The sequence below is a fragment of the Argopecten irradians genome, chromosome 5 (genome assembly GCF_041381155.1).
Source record: "Argopecten irradians isolate NY chromosome 5, Ai_NY, whole genome shotgun sequence".
Taxonomy (NCBI): Eukaryota; Metazoa; Mollusca; class Bivalvia; order Pectinida; family Pectinidae; genus Argopecten; species Argopecten irradians.
Window position 1 is genome coordinate 28,674,522 of NC_091138.1, and position 14,959 is coordinate 28,689,480.

The 14,959-nt window shown below is 37.8% G+C and overlaps 2 protein-coding genes across 3 annotated transcripts; one reads left to right on the forward strand and one right to left on the reverse strand.

Annotated features, from left to right (window-relative positions):
* Window positions 1-447: 447 nt before the first annotated feature.
* LOC138323436 (TGF-beta-activated kinase 1 and MAP3K7-binding protein 1-like) lies at window positions 448-8,178 on the reverse strand. The gene is given in 8 exon segments (XM_069268060.1): window positions 448-1,500; window positions 2,578-2,624; window positions 2,627-2,823; window positions 3,627-3,765; window positions 4,294-4,380; window positions 4,657-4,810; window positions 5,366-5,502; window positions 8,014-8,178. Coding segments are annotated over 8 exon segments (1,662 nt in total). The 5' UTR covers window positions 8,074-8,178; the 3' UTR covers window positions 448-659.
* A 16-nt stretch (window positions 8,179-8,194) lies between these two features.
* Window positions 8,195-14,651, forward strand: LOC138323437 (LYR motif-containing protein 1-like). Of its 2 annotated transcripts, none has more exons than XM_069268061.1 (5): window positions 8,195-8,277; window positions 11,740-11,905; window positions 12,347-12,407; window positions 13,534-13,565; window positions 13,983-14,651. In XM_069268061.1, exons 2-5 carry the CDS (start codon window positions 11,753-11,755, stop codon window positions 14,100-14,102), a joined length of 366 nt encoding a protein of 121 aa, XP_069124162.1. In that variant the 5' UTR covers window positions 8,195-8,277; window positions 11,740-11,752; the 3' UTR covers window positions 14,103-14,651. The 2 variants fall into 2 exon arrangements, with proteins under 2 accessions (XP_069124162.1, XP_069124163.1); XM_069268062.1 differs by having other exon boundaries at window positions 8,207-8,311.
* The last annotated feature ends 308 nt before the right edge of the window (window positions 14,652-14,959 follow it).

Sequence of the window (14,959 nt, forward strand, 5' to 3'; positions counted from 1 at the left end):
ATGATTCTGATTCTCAGTTCTCGGGTACATATGATTCAGATTCTCAGTTCTCGGGTACATATGATTCTGATTACTCAGTTCTCGGGTACATATGATTCTGATTACTCAGTTCTCGGGTACATATGATTCTGATTACTCAGTTCTCGGGTACATATGATTCTGATTACTCAGTTCTCGGTACATGTATACATATGATTTGATTACTCATTCTCGGGTACATATGATTCTGATTACTCAGTTCTCGGGTACATATGATTCTGATTACTCAGTTCTCGGGTACATATGATTCTGATTACTCAGTTCTCGGGTACATATGATTCTGATTACTCAGTTCTCGGGTACATATGATTCTGATTACTCAGTTCTCGGGTACATATGATTCTGATTACTCAGTTCTCGGGTACATATGATTCTGAGTTCTCGGTACATATGATTCGATTACTCAGTTCTCGGGTACATATGATTCTGATTACTCAGTTCTCGGGTACATATGATTCTGATTCCTCAGTTCTCGGGTACATATGATTCTGATTACTCAGTTCTCGGGTACATATGATTCTGATTCCTCAGTTCTCGGGTACATATGATTCTGATTCCTCAGTTCTCGGGTACATATGATTCTGATTCCTCAGTTCTCGGGTACATATGATTCTGATTCCTCAGTTCTCGGGTACATATGATTCTGATTCCTCAGTTATGGGTTCATATGCCGATTTTGGTTTTGTCTCGGCATTTAGTGACTCTCTTTGTGCCTCGGTTAGTTCATCAATAGCACGATAAAATTCAGAGAAGTCTATATAGGCCTCGATTTTACCATCTGCATCCAAGTCCAGCTTGGTGGTTTGGTAGTAACGACTTGGGAATCGTGTTTCCCCACTACTCTGGGTAGAATTGGTACTAGTGGAGTTGGTACTGGCGTAGGTATTTAGTGTAGACTGACCACTCTGACTGGACTCGGACGTTAGAGTGTCTTTACTTGGTGTTGTAACAGAGGCAGTGGGCGTCTGCGGTGAGGCCATTGACATCAGCCCCAAATCTGCAGTGGGTGTTGTCACCACGGGCAGAAAGTTTGGGACCGAAGCGGGAGGCTGGCTGTTTGCTCGCCCCTGGTAGAACGGTAGTGACATAGGATGATATGAAGCACTCCCTGCAGGACTTCCAGCGTTTGCTAAAGGATAACTGAAATTTCTTACCAACAACGTAATGTCGCCACGTTTTTGACACAACTGTTTTTTCTCTGGAGAAGTAAGATAAGTGTCATGATGTATGCGTGCCACTTTATCTACCACTGCCTGGGCTACCCCATTCAGAGTGGACTGGACCGAAAACTCGGCGGCCACCATGCGTGCCACTTCTACATTGACGCGATCACATCCAGTGGCATCCTGTAATGCCTGGTATAAACCATCAGACATGAGAATGAGGAAACAACTAGAGCTGTCGATGCTGATCCCACCATGGACATACGGATCTGCTATCACAGGCTCCCTTATGGCACTCCTGTGAATTAACACAAAATCTTAATTAAAAATTAAGGTTCAATAAATTGTTGTTCCTTGCAATATTGTACATAATTTCTTGAATATAATCACCTTTCCCCCGATCTCCTCAATAGCTGATAGAAAATGTACTCAAAGCCCTGCCAACCACATTTTTTTTTACGTTAATGTGCATGTGGTTACAGTTACGGATATCATATCAAACCCAACCCTACATATTCCTATTTCAATGTCCATCTACATAGTCTCTAAATCCTGCCATCCTCCTTATCCCCATGTTTTAAACTCTGGCCATCCTCTATATATATACCAAACCTTGTCGATCTTCCATATCCATACTTTACTCCATGCCTATCCTCAATATTCTGATTCCTACCATCAACGATGAACGGGAATACAAATATATGACCAAGATAATAGACTTTTAGTGCATCTTTCATATAGTCATCATGGTGATTGTATGAATTCATTGCTGCACAAACCAGTTTAGAACTGATATGAAGCTAAAATGTTATTGCACCAAAAATAAGAACTTTCCACTTTGTCCAGTCATACCTACCTAAGTATATCTTTCCACTTTGTCCAGTCATACCTACCTAAGTATATCTTTCCACTTTGTCCAGTCATACCTACCTAAGTATATCTTTCCACTTTGTCCAGTCATACCTACCTAAGTATATCTTTCCACTTTGTCCTGTCATACCTACCTAAGTAGACCTTTCCACTTTGTCCAGTCCAGTCATACCTACCTAAGTATATCTTTCCACCTTGTCCCGTCATACCTACCTAAGTATATCTTCCCACCTTGTCCCGTCATACCTACCTAAGTATATCTTTCCACTTTGTCCAGTCATACCTACCTAAGTATATCTTTCCACTTTGTCCAGTCATACCTACCTAAGTATATCTTTCCACTTTGTCTAATCATACATACCTTAGTACTTTCCACTTTGTCCAGTCATACCTACCTAAATGTATCTTCCCACTTGTCTAGTCATACCTACCAAAGTATATCTTTCCACTTTGTCCAGTCATACCTACCTAAGTAGACCTTTCCACTTTGTCCAGTCATACCTACCTAAGTATATCAATGTCTTTGTAGCCCCCTTTTACATGGTAATCCCCTTTACATGGTAATCCCCTATACAGCGTGTACTGTCAGAGCTCCCGATATGTCTGCACTGCTTCAGCTGTTCTGTATCTAAGCCGAGTTGGGCCAGACGGTTCAATTCCTCCTCATTCATTAAGGAATGGTCTACAGACAGCTGCATTACCCTCAGCATGCCTTCCTCATCCGTCGTACACAATAACGCACGCGAATCACCTGTAGATATAAAGGATACAATATGAGTATGGATCATCAACACTATCAACACATATAATTTGAAATCTTTCTTGTCTTTTCTTTTTCTTTCTTGGTTCATAAACAAGTACTTTTTAAATTAATAAATCATTAGTTATAACACAAAGCATCATTTCATACCTATAATTTAATACTTAAAATCAATAAATGTAGAATATCATTGCAATGAAATTAAAATATTAAAAAACAAAAATCAAAACAAATCTGCAATCCCTAGCACTTTCACAGCAACACTGCTCTTCAGGGGATGTTTAATGATGATGTTGGTATGGTAAGGATGATGTTACTTTACCAACATCATCATTAAACATCCCCTGAAGAACGGTAGCTGTGAAAGCACTAGGGATTGCAGATTTGCATTGATTTTTGTTTTTTCATATTTCTTACTTATATTGATTTTTGTTTTTTCATATTTCTTACTTATATATAGATAAAATTAAGGTTTAAGTATACATATCAACAATACGGTTAAGATTTGCAATTGTTTTCATGGTACATGTATACCAATTAAGATTAAATAAAGTCACTTGACATGGATTTATCATCACCACTGTTTTTTGTTTTGCTTTTATTTTTTTCAATACTTACATTCAGTTATAAGGCATCAAAGTTTGAATCAAAATATAATAATAAAATACATAATACAAATGTATAAATCTTAGTAGAAAAGGCCATGAGGATTTCGATCCCTTGTCATAATATTTCACTCCTTGTCATAATATTTCACTTTGATGACATTAAGTTACAGTGATAGTGATACATACCAACATTGGCCACATAGAGTTTGTTGTGACATATCAGAGCCACTGTAGCTGTTGTACCCCCAGTGATCATTTTTTCCAGCTCATCAAGCTTACTCATGATATCTGGATATTGTCGACAGGCATCGTAATGGTCAAGTCCCTGAAACATGACATTATATATACAGTAAAACACATTTAGAAATATGATTTCAATAAATTAATGGTTTAAATGTTCAGTTCTTGTCAAGATTCCAATAAGATGTTTGTAATATGTATGTAACTATACTTATAATGTAGTGACTTTGTTGGTCTTCAGAGGTTTGTTATAAACCTGTTTTACTGTGTATGTACCAGTACTGTTATATGGTATACAAACAATGTAGTCATGGAAATAATGACGGCCTCTAAAAAGTTCTTGTCTCTATAATCTGTGGTACATGTATCTTGTGTATAAGATCATTGGCATTTGGTATTTTTTCTAATTTACCATCGGAGTCTTTTGATCAGGTCCTTTCTAATAAACAAATGTATGAGAGATAATGTGCAATGCAATGTGGCCATGTTTTTCTGATCCTTTTTTGTCATCGCTTACTTACAAAAAAATTGTAATGAAAGTTAGAATTAAAGCATCCAAGTCTAGGTCAAATTTCAAAAGCATGGATATGCTATTTGTTATGCTACGCTTTACCTCTGGAAGCTGAAGTTGAATAGTTGTTTTCTCAGCAAAGACATGGTCAATGGATTCAAAGAAACTTTTTTCCACAGCTATAAATGCCTGTAAGAACAAAATGCAATTCCATTTCATTTTATTAAAATTAAATAAAATTTCGTTTGTATCCGGTATTGAAAATCTCGCTCAATAAATGACAACTGTGGGTTATAAGGTTCCCTATCAGCATAAATATTATAATATAAGATTCCATGATAAATACCAAATTAGGATCTTAGGAAATAGCATTAGCCTATAGACCAGTCAAATATGTAATTTGACAGTTGGCTATTCTAGTTTCAGACTTTAATTTAGTACAAGGTAGCTAACTTGAGCAAATACCTGATTTAAAACCTCTTTTATTTCATCATCAGAGGTTGTCTCTCCTAATTGTCCTAGGAGCAATTCAGCTGGCATCCTCTGAGACGTAAAATTTGCTGCTTTACTGCCATCATGGCCATCAAATACTCCATACAAATAGCAATCGTCATCGAGTCTGAAATGGTAAAATCATTATACTTGTAAGCACTGTAATTTCTACTTGCAGTTGGTATTCATGAGCTTACCATGGTATGACTGCCAATTTTACAAAGGGATATTTTCCAAATGATTGTCGGAAGTAATCTACAGTATTCAAATGATTCCAAAGGGTACGGTGTTCTCCAAGAAACATATTTTTCTGTTTTTCACCTTTCTTTTCTTGTTCAAAATTTAAACTCTGTTCATTAATATGAGTGACTATAGAAACCACGGAGAATCTACAGATGGTAACTTAGAGTGTTTCATTGAACTTCCTGTAAAATAACACTAATTATATATATATATATATAATATGTTCAATAGACTTCAATAGAACTTTGCCAGTTTATCAGTATTTATTAAGTATTAACTACATGCACGGTTATTGGTATGAAATTTGTGCACTGTAAAAGTAAACATACAAATAGTATCAAAGAAAGGTCAACAGAAGAACTTCATAAAAATATGAGTTATACTTTACTAGGCATACATGTAATTAATTACTGATAGGAGGAAGAGATAATAAACCAACTTGAAATGGAAGCTCCTGTCCTCAAACTCGTGAAGCTCTCGTCGGAGACCATCTTCTCGGTAAGCCTGATTGGTGGAAAATCCTATACCAGATAGCTGACATACTGGGAGATCATCTGTCCAACTCAAGGCATGATCCTTAAATATAGTTTAATCATGAAGTCAGATATGATACATGTATATCAATTGGCAATCTGTGAACATGAAACATAAAACATGTACATTTAAAGTGCTAACTTACTAGATTGGGTGCTCGCAACCAGAGTCTCCAGAAATTTTTACAGATTTAGTTGTAGACATATGTATCTGTATGGCATATAACCTTACATGGGTATAGTAAAATTGGACTTGGTCCATCATCAGTGACCAGGTAGCTAGCTCAAAGCAATGTGCATCCGGCCAGCTAGTTTTCTAAGGTCCCAAATGCAAATTCTAACCCAGGTTTGGTCACTTTATTTTCTCCTCACCTGTTACGATGTACAAAATTGGCAAGATTAATTTGCTAACTCCAGTTTTAAGCATTGTGATTACAATAAAATGTGAATACTTTGAGAAAGTAGGTAGGAATATTAAATCCAGGTACATATAACTTGATCAGTAAAGAAATATATATAGATGTGCAGATATGTAAATGTTTCTGCCAATATGTCTACATGTGTATGTCTGGTGGGTATATTACAGTAAATCAAGCATAAGTAATAACAATACTGTAACTGGATTCGACAACGGTGTTGACACTGCATTTACCTTTCTCCTGTTATATATAGATGAGTAGACATCGTCATATATCTGTCAAAATGTCTATGGCTAGTGGGCCAGATTAACTCAAGCATACATGTATGTAAGCGATAATAATTTTGTAACTATATATAAGAGAAGAAAATGTGTATGTAGTGGTCAGATTATGGTTTGAATCCGGGACTTGATATTCTACTGACTGATCATGAGCTACCTGGTCATTGATGGATCGACATGCTACATTCCTCCCTCCTTTCTTCAAGTCTACATAAAAACAGAATAATTAACTTACAAGCTTGCATACATGTATATATTATTATATTCCCTACTATTGTGGTAATATAAGCGTAACTATTTAAACTGACAATGCAAGCTCGCCAAATTTGTAACAGGAGAGAAAATGTAGATGAAGGTCCAAACAGGGAGCTCCGAAAACTAGCTGGATGCTACATATACCTTGTGACAGTGGTCACCGATGATCGACCCAGTCCAATTCTGCTAAAAATTTATATAAAGAAGTCATATGACCTCTTTTTTATAAATAAAAGATCTCTGATCTCAAAAAGTTTCAGTTAGCCAAAATTCAACGGGATACTTCCTTTCAGTGGGACCTATGTAATTAAGGCCAACAAAAAACTAGCACTCTTTGTGTAGCTACAAATGTACCTGGGATCTATATCTGCCTTAAATATCAGTACTCAGTAGTAGGCAATATTATAACATTGGGCCTTTATAAGACCGACCTATAGTAAACGTAAACATGTTACAGTGTAACCTCCCGAAACCGAACCTTCTCAAAACCGATCACCTCTAGAAACCGAACATGGATGTCATGTACAGAATGAATTCCTCTTTATTAATAGTATATAAAACTTCCCAAAACCGATCCCTCCAATTCCGAATACCAGACCGATTTTGAGATCGGAATAGTCAAATGTAACTAAAATACACTTCTGAAAACCGGCCTTACCTGAGCGACACCGATAGATTGCATATTGAGGTCTGATCAACCGACCGTGAAATACACACGTACCTGTACCATAGTTGTCGCATGCCATGTCCTGGGGCATGCATATGTATACAGATGTGTAGGCTATAGGTACACGGTAATTATACCCGAGATAGTGGTGAAATTATTTAATCATGTCTATTGTTTAGATATTTAACGAAAATCTACCACGTGCACGCGGTTTGTTTACGGTATGAAAACAAGCAGAGCTAGTAATAAAGAGATAGTTTCGTATTCAAATCACACAGGTTTTTTTTATTTACATATGTCGTAAATTATCTGTATGAAGAAGCCGAAGCCATGTATTGTTTTAGAAAATGACTATGTCATATAATGACCTGCATCGACTGATCATCGTGTAATTAGACCATATAATTTGATTCTTGACGTAACCGGAAGCGATCGGCCGTATGTAGGTTAGTGCAGACGAGAACATCCACAAGAACATTCACGCAACTAACTAACTAAACTACGTTTATAAGCGGTAACAAAATCAAGATTGTTGTAATCCATTCCTTTAAAACGTATGATTCTCTCCTTTGTGATAACATTCACATTAACAATCAATATCGGTCGGTTTTTACGAACACTAGGCATACATGCGGTACACTAGTGTAAAAAACGACTTCCGATCGATTAAATCCGGATCGTAATGATCGGTATTCGGTTCACTTCTCCAAACCGAACCCTCTCTAAACCGGCCGAAATTATGTGCACCGACCATGATCGGTTTCGGGAGGTTCCACTGTATCATCATTCTGATTCAGTCACGTTCAACATAAGGATCATGTGATGTCTCTCCTTCTCTCCATCAACCCAAATTTCCTAACTTCTGAAGACCATCACCAGCCTCTAAATCGTGATGGAATGAAATGTATAGTTCCGCCTGAATGATTCCGTACCTGTAATCCCAGTCTGGGTGGGGAACCTACAGAACCGTTGGACAGCCTGCTATTGGCCATGACAATTCCTGAATGTCAAATGCATCCGACTTTATACTTCTAGGCCTAGTGTAAACGCAGACATGACAGCTTCTGTAGGGAAGTTGGGAAACCCACCATTCACGCATGCGCAGATTTTTACTTCCTCTCGGTTGTAAACTTCCGGTTCGCTCAAACATGTGCATAGATTTCCTTCGCTTTTCCTTCTACAACTGAACGATTGAGGTAACATCGCATTTATTGTAAACAACTTTACAATGTAGGTTGGAAAAATGAAAATGTTTTGTTCGGGTGTTATTGGTATAGTATACATGTGTGTAATAATCTAATTGTGTTCTTGCTAAATGTAAATGTTGTGTTGGTAAATGGTTATCTCCCTTGTCCTGTCAATGTGACATCTAAAATACAAATAATAACAGCGATGACAATCATTCATGTGAAATATTAATCACAAGAGAGTACAAATTTAATTCAATGTATATGTAGACAACATTACAAAATTATGAATTATTTCATGTGCATGACATTGTATTTAATTTGTACATGTACATTAAGAATCTAACTTAGCTATAATTTTATTTAAATTTTAATATTTAGATCTATAATCTAATTTTATTAAAAAACCAAAACATTTATCATAACATCTTATTTAAACAATGCAATATCATATCTCTGTAGCGTTGGAATTTTATTGTACTAAAGTGATGATGTCACCTATAGCTTCGCACTAGAGGGAATTTCGATTCCCAGTAAGTCTGGGGTCGCATGTTGACGAGCCCAGCTGGCAGTACACTGCTCTCACCCTGTTACATATCTATGATTGTGTAGCTGGATAAGACTGGATCGATCATCGGTGATCAAGTAGCTCGATCAGCGGTAGAGCATTCGGCTAGTTTTCGGACTGTGACATCCTCGAAACTCCAAGGGTTCTAATCACTACACCGTTGGACTATCTCATAGCAAAATTGAAGACTCCCGAGTAGCCATTTCATTAGTCTAAGCTTAGGCAAGAATTTATAAGTGAGAAGGATTCGTGACTGTCTCTTTACAATACTAAACACCACCCAAGACGCCTATGAACCGGGAATAAAAACTGTTTTTCTCAATAAATACTTGTCTTATCAAGTCAAACGAAACACCAATGTAAAGTTTATTAAATTTCACGACGTTTATTACTTGCTTTAAAGACGGAACATTTAGAGGATATGTCTTAAATTTTCGTTAAAAAAAAATCGAAAGCTCATGAAATGACGGCTCCGCTTGACAGCTCCGCTTCAGAAAGTAAGACGGTAACCCTCGCACCCGCAAGCTACATCAAAGGCTGCCCGGCGGATATCAAAGGAAAATTGTCGCCCAACGTCACGGTCAGTGCACAAACACAAAAGCGCCTGCCTTGGACTTCCCCAAAACCCAGTGTGACTTATCCTTCTCATATACGTCCTTGGCTTAGGGCTATTTTCTGAGAAAAACGCCTGACCAATCAAAATTTTTGTTTGAATCTTCGGTTGCGTGGGGACTGTCTCGCTTGTGTGCCATCTGTGTTAAGATTGTTTGCCAATTAAAGACTGAAGAGTAATCTTTGAATCTACACTATTCAAGATATTTTATCAATTATCACAAATACTTGGGTATGTAGCAACTACTGGAGACGGTTTGTTGCATTACATATGATTTTGTATAGGGAACAATATGTGATCAAAACCCATTGAGTATCCAGGACGGCCAAATGCTCTATCGCTGAGCTACATGATCACTTCTTGGACTCCATCACTTCATCACTTTCCAATTGGCTGGTGGTAAAGTCACTTGCATTGCCATCATGGTCAGATGGGGAGGGCTTGTGGTAAAGTATAACTTTCACCATTTGGCCACCATGGCCCAGATGTGGAGGGCTAGTGGTAGAGTATTAGGATGCTAGTGGTAGAATATCAGAATACCTTCACCATTTGGCCACCATGGCCAAGATGTGGAGGGCTTAGTGGTAGAATATCAGGATGCTAGTGGTAGAATATCAGAATACCTTCACCATTTGGTCACCATGATCTGATGTGGAGGGGTAGTGGTAGAGTATCAGGATATATACCTTTACCATTTGTCACCATGACCCAGATGTGGAGGGCTAGTGACAGAGTATCAGGACACCTTCACCATTTGGCCACCATGGCCCTGATGTTGAGGGCTAGTGACAGAGTATCAGAATACATTCACCATTTGGCCACCATGACCCAGATGTGGAGGGCTAGTGACATAGTATCAGGACACCTTCACCATTTGGCCACCCTGACCCAGATGTGGAGGGCTAGTGACATAGTATCAGAATACCTTCACCATTTGGCCACCATGGCCCTGATGTTGAGGGCTAGTGACAGAGTATCAGAATGCCTTCACCATTTGGCCACCATGGCCCAGATGTGGAGAGCTAGTGACATAGTATCAGAATACCTTCACCATTTGGCCACCATGGCCCTGATGTTGAGGGCTAGTGACATAGTATCAGGACACCTTCACCATTTGGCCACCATGGCCCAGATGTGGAGGGCTAGTGACATAGTATCAGAATACCTTCGCCATTTGGCCACCATGACCCAGATGTGGAGGGCTAGTGACATAGTATCAGAATGCCTTCACCATTACGCCACCATGACCCAGATGTGGAGGGCTAATGGTAGAGTATCAGGACACCTTCACCATTTGGCCACCATGGCCCTGATGTTGAGGGCTAGTGACAGAGTATCAGAATGCCTTCACCATTACGCCACCATGACCCAGATGTGGAGGGCTAGTGGTAGAGTATCAGGACACCTTCACCATTTGGCCACCATGGCCCTGATGTTGAGGGCTTGTTTTTGTTTTTTTGTTTGATTATTTTAAAGCCCATTTTACAGCCAGGGTCATGTTAGGACGGCCTCCCATGTATGCAGTGTGCAGCTTGTGTGAAGTGCGAGGTGCTTGTTTTGGGAGACTGCAATATGTTTGTGTTTTGTCTTCTTGTATAGTGGAACTGTTGCCCTTTTAATAGTGCTATATCACTGAAGCATGCCGCTGAAGACACCAAGCAACACATCCAACCCGGTCGAATTATACTGACAAAGGGCGAACCAGTCGTCCCACTTCAGTTATGCTGAGCGCTAAGCAGGAGCAGAAAGTACCACTTTTATAGACTTTGGTGTATCTTGGCCAAGGGACAGAACCCAGAGCCTTCCTCACAGGGGCGAACGCTCAACTCAAGGCCAAAAGTGAGGCGGTGCTAAGGGAGGCATTAGGAAACATAAAGTCAGTTAGGAAGAAGAGAAAAGATCAGGTCCTAAATTTAGTCACCTTTTACAATCATGCAATAGGGACAGCATGAACAATTCTAACGCCCTACCTGCAGTGCCATGTGGAGGGCTAGTGACAGAGTATCAGAATACTTTCACAATTTGGCCACCATGGCCCAGATTTGGAGAGGTAGTGGAAGAGTATCAGAATACCTTCACAATTTGGCCACCATGATCTGATATGGAGGGCTATAGTAGTGGAGTGTCAGGATATCTTCCCCTGCTGAAGCTTAGGCTAGTGATATAGTATCAGGACATCTTAATAACCACTCGGCCACCACAGCCTAAGAGGTGGAAAGCTAATGGAGGAATGTTTGGACACCGCCTTTACCTTTTGGCCTCTTTATAATTATTTCATTTTTTTTTCCAGCACTGATAACGTGATGCCCCTGAAGAGGGAAGTATTATCAGTGTATAGACGTGCCCTGAGATTAGCTAATAACTGGGCCAGGTACTCCTTCCAACCTGAAGATGTCCTGACTGAAAAGGAGTACATCCGAAGTGAATCCAAAAAAATATTTAGGAAAAACAAATATGTAAGTTTCATTCTACATACCAGATATTGAAAGGGCTTATTGAAATGTTCTCTGCTTCAACTCATTCATTCCAAAAATTTCACAATGGACTGTTCTTGTCCTCGATTTGGAAGAGTCTAAATATGTCTTCAGGGTTGAATGGTAAATCTTTCGACCAATTTAAATTCATATTACCCTACATTGATGTACACATATTTGCAGAGGTATGGCCCGTTGTATTTTATGGCCATTGATTTGACCTTATTATAGAGTAGATAATTATAACTTCAAGATTTGAATAGGATTTTAATAAAGCTTGGAACACTACTTCATCATGATCAATCACATTTTGGATTAGTTCATGATAATGAACTTGTGCTTCGAATGTAATAATTGTGATAGCTGGTAAATTTTATGTTGAAGTTTTCAATTAATTAATTTCCACCTGTTTATCTTGGGTAGATTACAAATGATCAAGAAATTCAGGATCACATTAAAGAAGCTGAAACAAGAATAGAGATGGGTAAGTTTTTATGATGGTGGAGTCTAAGTGGCCATACAAATTGTTCTTACTTAATTAACTAACAATGATTCTGAGACAGAGTACTAGTATTATTTTGTATTTATGAAAGTAGTTCATTACTTCCCCAGCAATGTTAGAGGTATAGCATAATAAGACACTTTTGAAACATTAAAAAGGGGCTTCGGTGGCCAAGTGGTTAAGATGTCCTGACAGCCTTCACCTCTGGAATTCCAGTTTGAATCCTATGTGGGGCAGTTGCCAGGTATTGACTGAAGGTTGATTTTTTTCTCTGGGTACTCTGGCTTTCCTTTCCAACAAACCAGGCGTGTACTTACATGACCCTGGCTTTATAGAAAGTTAAACTAAAAAAAAAAAAAACAAGGGACCAATGGGCCCGAATCACTCACCTGCAATCTGGTAATCATGTATGGATCATACTTAACAAATAGAGTAAATAAGAATCTATATCATCCCTAAGCACATTTGAGGCCCCTTTGCCTTTTGGTTATAAAAAAGAAGTCGTTTAAAGATTTTAGTCTATATGACCCCTGTGACCTTGAATGAAGGTCAAGGTCATTCATTTGAACAAACTTGGTAGCCCTTGATCCCAGCTTGTCACAGGCCCAATATCAGGTCCCTAGCCCTCACAGGCCCAATATCAGGTCCCTAGGCCTCTAGGTTATTTAGAAGAAGTCTGTTAAACATTTTCACCTATTTGACCCCTTTGATCTTGAATGAAGGTGAAGGTCATTCATTTGAACAAATTTGGTAGCCCTTGATCCCAGCATGCTATAAGTCAGGACTCTAGGTCTCCAAGTTTTAAAGAAGAAGTTGTTTAAAAGGAAAAGTTGACGCCCTTTGGGCAGGTGAGCTAAAAAACCATAAACCAAACCTAATTAAGCATTCAGCAAAATAATGTCCGATAAAAATAGACTGACCAGTAACCTCTCATGTTATTCAAGTAATAGTTTACCAGCTTTACTGTAAATTGGATTGTATAACTATTACTTATTTTAATAACAAAAGACTTGTAAGTTGTAATTTGGTCAACTTTTTTCTATAGTGATATGTTTATTATATATTAATTTGCACTTGATTTCTCTAATATTTAATATCTAATTTACAGCCATCCATTACAGAACACCCTACCCAAGGCCTGTAAGTAAAACTGGCAAGATTATAAATGTTACAGCATACAATTTGTAAAGTAAAGTATTCATTAACATTTATTTATAACATTGGACTGAAGACTGAAAACATCATTGCTTTCTTCACAGGGACTTAGCACAATATTCCAACTAAAGATCTAAATATTTTATTTACTAGCCTTGTATATACTAATATAATACACACATTGATATATAAACCATTGTCTGGAAATTCACAGCCAACTTCATTTTGATGTAAGGAGGAGTAAAATCACAGCTCTATTTGAATACTTCGGTTATTTGGTTGTTTTCTAGTAGAAAAACATTGATTGATTTATGTAGAATCATGCATTTTGTTACACAATATATATTCATTGGTACTAAAATAAATTCAGACACTAGAATTTCCAAATTCACTTCATTTCAGGTAAACATACCTCAGAGTGTCCTTCCTCCATTAAGCGCCAAGTTAAAGAAAGGTCAGCGGAGGGCAATCAAACAGTCCAAACCTATTTACCTCAAATCCTATGACGACGATGATACGTGATCATGTGGTGCATGTTAGCCCTGAATTCATCATTATTCAACTAGATATGTTAAAACTGAATGTCACATAGTTTGTCGATGCTTCCTTTTGCACATTTAAGCACAAGAGTGATTAAAAATCCTGATACCCGAGTAACAAAATGGTGAATTATTATAAAATGTTTATATGAAAATTACCATATGTTACCAGCATTTGAAGAACATATTCAGATTGATAAAATAATGCAGTGTGTGAGTGACCAGATTCATTATGGCAGACATTCAATTACACACTGGAATGCTACCAAACATAGCTTACCAGTAGTTTAGTTGAATTAATAAATATAACTTATTTTAGGATTAGATACAATTTTAAACTTCTTTTTTTTTAAATAACAAATGATAATTGTGTCTCAATATTGTGTAAATTTGAATGTAAATGTACATAAAATGATAATGTTATTTTCAAATATGAATGTGATCTACATTGTTTAACTTATGTGAAACAAATCTCTTTTTTGTATAGATTATACAATTTATTTCTGTCATGGCAATGAATTATTTCAAAATCTTTTAAAGTCAATGTCCTTTGTAATTTTAGGTCATCTGACCCACAGATGACCTATAGTCATCATGCTTCATCACCGGGCCGTCTGTAAACTTTCCATTCAAAAGACTATGTTCAATAACTGAAAGACCCAGGGTACTCATATTGGGCCTGAAGCATGCTGCCATGAATGGCTATTGGATTTGTTCAAATAAATGACCTTAACCTTCATTCAAGGCCACATGGATCAAATACATGTAGGTTAAAATCTTTACACAAATTCTTTTCAATAAATAAGAGGCTGAGAGACCCGATATTGGTCCTGTAGCACA

What these genes read in the sequence shown, in the direction of transcription:
- LOC138323437 (XM_069268061.1), top strand. Translation starts at nt 11,753, where the DNA reads ATGCCCCTGAAGAGGGAAGTATTATCAGTGTATAGACGTGCCCTGAGA. An exon ending in TGAAACAAGAATAGAGATGG is followed by an intron (nt 12,408 to 13,533) that starts GTAAGTTTTTAT and finishes TCTAATTTACAG; the next exon opens with CCATCCATTACAGAACACCC. An exon ending in GAACACCCTACCCAAGGCCT is followed by an intron (nt 13,566 to 13,982) that starts GTAAGTAAAACT and finishes ACTTCATTTCAG; the next exon opens with GTAAACATACCTCAGAGTGT.